The sequence below is a fragment of the Phaseolus vulgaris genome, chromosome 11, assembly GCF_051622355.1.
Source record: "Phaseolus vulgaris cultivar YP4 chromosome 11, ASM5162235v1, whole genome shotgun sequence".
Lineage (NCBI taxonomy): Eukaryota > Viridiplantae > Streptophyta > Magnoliopsida > Fabales > Fabaceae > Phaseolus > Phaseolus vulgaris.
The window spans coordinates 8,030,080-8,035,181 of NC_143508.1; the positions used below are offsets into that span (position 1 = coordinate 8,030,080).

General features: G+C 31.8%; 1 protein-coding gene across 1 annotated transcript; it reads right to left on the reverse strand.

Moving 5' to 3' along the window:
- Positions 1-2,304: 2,304 nt before the first annotated feature.
- On the reverse strand, positions 2,305-4,618 carry LOC137830954 (transcription factor RAX2). The gene is made up of 3 exons (XM_068638389.2): positions 4,069-4,618; positions 3,813-3,942; positions 2,305-3,257 (listed from the first exon to the last, which is right to left on the reverse strand). Exons 1-3 carry the CDS (start codon positions 4,202-4,204, stop codon positions 2,588-2,590), a joined length of 936 nt encoding a protein of 311 aa, XP_068494490.1. The 5' UTR covers positions 4,205-4,618; the 3' UTR covers positions 2,305-2,587.
- Positions 4,619-5,102: the final 484 nt, after the last annotated feature.

Consider the following 5,102-nt stretch of genomic DNA (forward strand, 5'->3'; position numbering starts at 1 on the left):
GTAATATTTTAATAATTTGATATGTCAACATAACTGAGAAATCAAGTTAGATAGTAATGTATAACATGAAAATTTTTATTTAAAAAAAAAACTTAGAGGTAGTTTTTTTTTCTTTTGTCAAATAATCATAATCATTTTAAGAAAACCTTTTTTTATCAGCATTCTAAGAAAACCTTATTTTGGTTTTTATTTGTCACAAGCTTTTCAAAATATAAGAAGCTGAAACAATAAAACATCTTATCAGAATTACAACCATAATTAAGTCAAGTTCTATTTTCTTTTAAAACTTCTAAAAAATTCACTAAGTTATTTTATACACGAACAACTTATTCTTTTAACTTTAAACAAACTTCTAATAACAAGTTGTTAAAAACTCTATTCATTAACTTAAGAATGATTGCACATTAGTATGTGTTGTGAATAGAAAAATATGTTAATTAATTAAAAAAAATTCTAACTGATCCTTAATCTCTTGGAGTTGTCTTGTTTCTAAACACAAACCCTTCGCTAGAACTGGCGTATACGTAGGGCTCTCTTAGAAAAACATTATCTTTTTTTCTTCAAAGTGCTTTTACAAATATCATTTATGGTATATTATACTATACGCTGAGAGCGATAGATAACCTATAAAGATGATAATATGATATAAATATATAAGTACTTTTGTGGAGAGTGATTTTGTTATTTTATTAATCTTCCTTTTTTTTCTAAATTAAAATCAAAAGGAATAGCAACAGCTAGGGGAGGGTTCATGTGCATGGGGTCCATTTCAATTTAATACGTTATTTTTGTTCCACTATATATTATCTCAATTTTTCTTTAGTTTGACCGTTGATTGTTGATATTATTTTAATTATATTACAAAATAATAAAACCAATCACTCAGATAAATCTCATTGGCAAAATAAAATGAAAAAAAAAATCCTTATGTAAGTTGCAATTTACTTTTATTTTAAAATCTTTTACCGAAAGGTATTATTAAGGTTGGGTTGAGTGCAACGTCTTGTAATTAATATATGAAATTTAAGCTTTATAAAGGAAAAAAACGTGATTAAGAAAAGAGATATATTGGGAAACATGGTTAACTAGACTTATTAATATAAAGTTAATGAATATTTCATTCTAATAATATAAAGTCTTTATAAAAGTATTTCCAATCAGGTTCCTTATATCGTTTTTAATTTGGCACCTGTCATCTATTGCCATTATAGTATCATAAAATAAACATAAAGTTAACGTAAAAATGAACAAAAAACCATCACGGACGAAAAATATATTGTTTATAATCTTTATTAGATTTGGTCCATATGTTTTAATGTTTTAAAATTTATGCAGAAAATTATATGATATATATAATAATAGATGGTATTGAAACTTTTTAAAATAAGCATATATAAGAAAACTAATTAGTAATCCTTTTGTAAGAACTAAATTAAAACTGATACAAATGATAGAGATTAAAAGTGCAATAATTGAATAATGAAATGAAAGTACATTTTTTTTTAAATTAAGAGAAAACTATATCTATATTATTTACACACAGTTTTGATAGAATTTAAAAATACAGGTTAAAGTATTCAAAATAAGCATAACTAAGAGATTATTTATATTCTTTGTCCGTATAATACTGGATATAATATAACTATGAAATGAATTGTTATAAAAGTCAAAAGAAACTTATGGTATATAGCAATTTATAATGAACCAACAGTATAAAAAGTCTTTATAACAATATAGTATGTACACGTGTTCTGCAACTATTTTTATAAAATCTCAAGAAAGAAAAGAATGAGCATGTTTCTAATACATTAAATTTTGTCAACAATGGCTTCTGTTTCGCAGGAACCATGTAGGAAATAAGTTTCATGGTTTTTGCTGCCTTTCTTGTCGTCGCTGTGAATAAAAGAAACTTTTTCAAAACGGCTAATAATTTATTGGATAATTTGAAGTTAGTGTTACAATTCCAGCACTTCCACACAAGACAACAAAATTTTCCTACCCTCATAGTCTTTCTTTTCTCTTCTTGCCCATATTTGATCGCTTTCATATTATTATTAATGCTAAGAAATTTGAGGTTTTCGTTGTTAACGTAGCCATCTTCAATAAGACTTTGCTACTACTATGCAAAAGATTCTTCAACGGAGTGCTCAGCTCAATAATGCAGTTTCTGACATAACAAACCACAACTTCTCATTAACCGAGAAGATAATGATCAATATTTATAACAAGTACTACTTAACACACTAAACTATGTTAAATATTTTCTAGTATGTCTGATTTGTAAGTAGAGAAAGAGATCGAATCACTTAATAATTTTGGCATATAGAGAAGATATTTATAAATATGTACTCAACAAAAATCTAACATCATCGTCTTCGTAATCATGATCACCACTTCCGAGCAGATATGCACAAAATATAAAGAAACTTTTACCATGTACTGTCAAAACAAGAAATGTTTCATTTAATCAAAGAACGCAGAGCCCCAGAAATGTCATCAATATTCTGAATCTTTTCCACACCAACATACCCCTTCTTCCCCATCATCATATCTTTTACCAGTAGTCAGTCATCATCAGTTGCAGTCACTAGTAGTAGCAGCAGTACATCGCCTTCTCTTCTGTCTTGTTTTCATCAACATTATTATTGAAGCTGCTGCTGCTGCTACTAATCAATTGCTTAATATCCTCAAGATCGTAATCCAACGCTGTTTGCGTTTGGCTGAAGCACCCTCCGACACATGACTTGTCTCCATCGTTAGTGTTGTTATTGTTGTAACTAAGCATCAAGTTATGGTTGTAGCTGTGGTACCCGATTTCTTCTAGCTTGATTTCTCTTCCCTGAGTGCAGCTTCCATCGGAGGAACTGCAACTTCCTTCGCTTCCAAACATGAGCATGCTGTCACTCATAGGGTAATAGCATTGCATGGGACTGACGCTAGCCATGGAGTCTTGGCTTTGGTAAAAGGTTTGAGAAACCGAGGTTGTTGTGCTTTCATAGTTAGCTGAAGGAAGGGAAAGATGTTCCATGCCTGTGAAAGATGTTGTTACTGGGATGTAGGTGCCGTACTCTCCGTACAGTTGGTGGGACGAAGGAGAGGGTGGAGGGTTTTGAAGGGTAGAGGATGGAAATGAAAGTTGTTTTCTGTGATGGGAAAGAGGAAGCAACCCCATGAGCTTTTTCTTCAACTTGGTGTTCCAGTAGTTCTTGATATCATTGTCGGTCCTTCCTGGTAACTGAGCAGCTATAATTGACCACCTGTTTATAAATACATGAAAACTAGTTCAGATTTTTTTGTTCTTTCCTTTTTCACAATATTAAAAGTTTAAATTTGGTACAAATGACTCAGATCAAATATCTCACAGTAGACCAACTCTAGTGGGTTATGTTATCAAGTTTCCACCAAGGAAAAATATTTACTCAATATCTTAATTAGACATAGTGGATGGTGGTATCGGATCAAAACTTGGCATGCATGAGGAAGTGCTATCCAAGTCTTACTATAGGCAGATTATGAACAACAATCACGGTTTTCTGAAAAAAAGATTAAAAAAAGGGACCAGTTTGTGTTGCCCTTTTTCTCTCATTTCTTTTTATTTTACCTCTTTTAGCTAGACTGGTAGAGACTTAATCAGTGTTTCTCAGTGGTGGATGCGATTAAAGTGAAAAGAAGAGAGGAAAAAGATGTTACATAAAAATATTCTGGACATATAGGTCATTGATTGCAGATTAGATTGGTCAGGAAATGGTAAAAATAACTGTTTTCAGCATTATTGATAGTGTGGTTGCATTAAATGTTAGTAACTACTATACCTGCTTCCAATATTAACATAGAGGCTGCAAATTATTCTGTCTTCCTCGTCTGAGAAATCTCCATGCTTAATGTTGGGCCTGAGATAGTTGAGCCATCTCAATCTGCAACTCTTCCCACATCTTCTAAGACCTGCTCATATACATATTTTGGAATCAAACTGCTCATTAGAAAGAGGGTGTACAAATATATGTGAGATCTCACTGAAACACATTTAAGCATTTTTTTTCCATAAAATCATAACATTTGTTCACTTACCAGCTTTCTGAGGAAGAGCAATCCAATTCCCTCCAGTTCCATGCTTCTCTATGTACTCCTTCAGTTTTGTGTCTTCTTCTGGTGACCATGGCCCTTTCTTAACACTTGCCTTGTCACAACATGGAGCTCTTCCCATATCTCTCTCTCTTTTGAGTATTCTCTGAAAAACCTCTATCTGTCTCTGAGGATCCAAACTCTCACTTTCTGATCTGAATGAAGATTTGGTGGGTAGTGCTTGTGCCTTATAAATAAGAGACCCTGGTTTTGTACAGTTCAAAAAATATATTATTTTATCATTCGAGAGACTGAGAGAGAGAGAGAGAGATACACAAGTCAAATGAAAGCATGGAGAGCAGATTAAAATTAAAATATATCAGAATTAGTTTAGTTTAAATTTCCATGCAGTGTTAATAATTAATATTTAAGAAGGGTACTAAGAGTCAGAGAGAGGTTTCAAATCTTCAACGTTGAAGACCTGGCAGCCATAAGAAGCCTCACACATTCTCTTCTTCGTCTTCTCTAAAGAGAAAGCATCCAATGTTTGTAATACAGAAAGAAAGACAACACACAACAGGACTAATGAGTTGATGGGTACAGCTACCAGAATTGTGACACTTTCCAAACACTAGGACCAATATCAAGATTGTCCTCGTTTTCTTCTGCTTTCATCATTTAATTATTTAATATTTATTACTGTTATTTTATACTAATTTGCATTGACACTTTTCAAAAAGGTAAAAGGCAAGTGTATTTAGGCATTTAGCTAAAGGATGCAAAGAATTTGGAATCGATTAATTAAATCAATATGAGTTATTGAATAAAAGGAATTTGGACACTTAAAAAAACACTCTGCGTTGAATTTGATTTTTTTGTGTACCAAAATTAAAAACCAGAAGAGATTTCTCAGTCAATTAACTGCATTAGGAAAATTAGCGACAGACTATTGAGTGCATGGATGGATCAGACTGGATTCTCTCTGGCTTCCACACTTCTGCAGCAGCCAATAAATTAAAGAGAGAGAAAAAAAGAAAAGA

Excerpts from the sequence above, each read along its gene's own strand:
- LOC137830954 (XM_068638389.2), bottom strand. The coding sequence starts at position 4,204 with ATGGGAAGAGCTCCATGTTGTGACAAGGCAAGTGTTAAGAAAGGGCCA. Across the intron at positions 3,943-4,068 it reads TGCTCTTCCTCAGAAAGCTG|GTCTTAGAAGATGTGGGAAG; the intron begins GTAAGTGAACAA and ends GTATATGAGCAG. Across the intron at positions 3,258-3,812 it reads TATGTTAATATTGGAAGCAG|GTGGTCAATTATAGCTGCTC; the intron begins GTATAGTAGTTA and ends ATTTATAAACAG.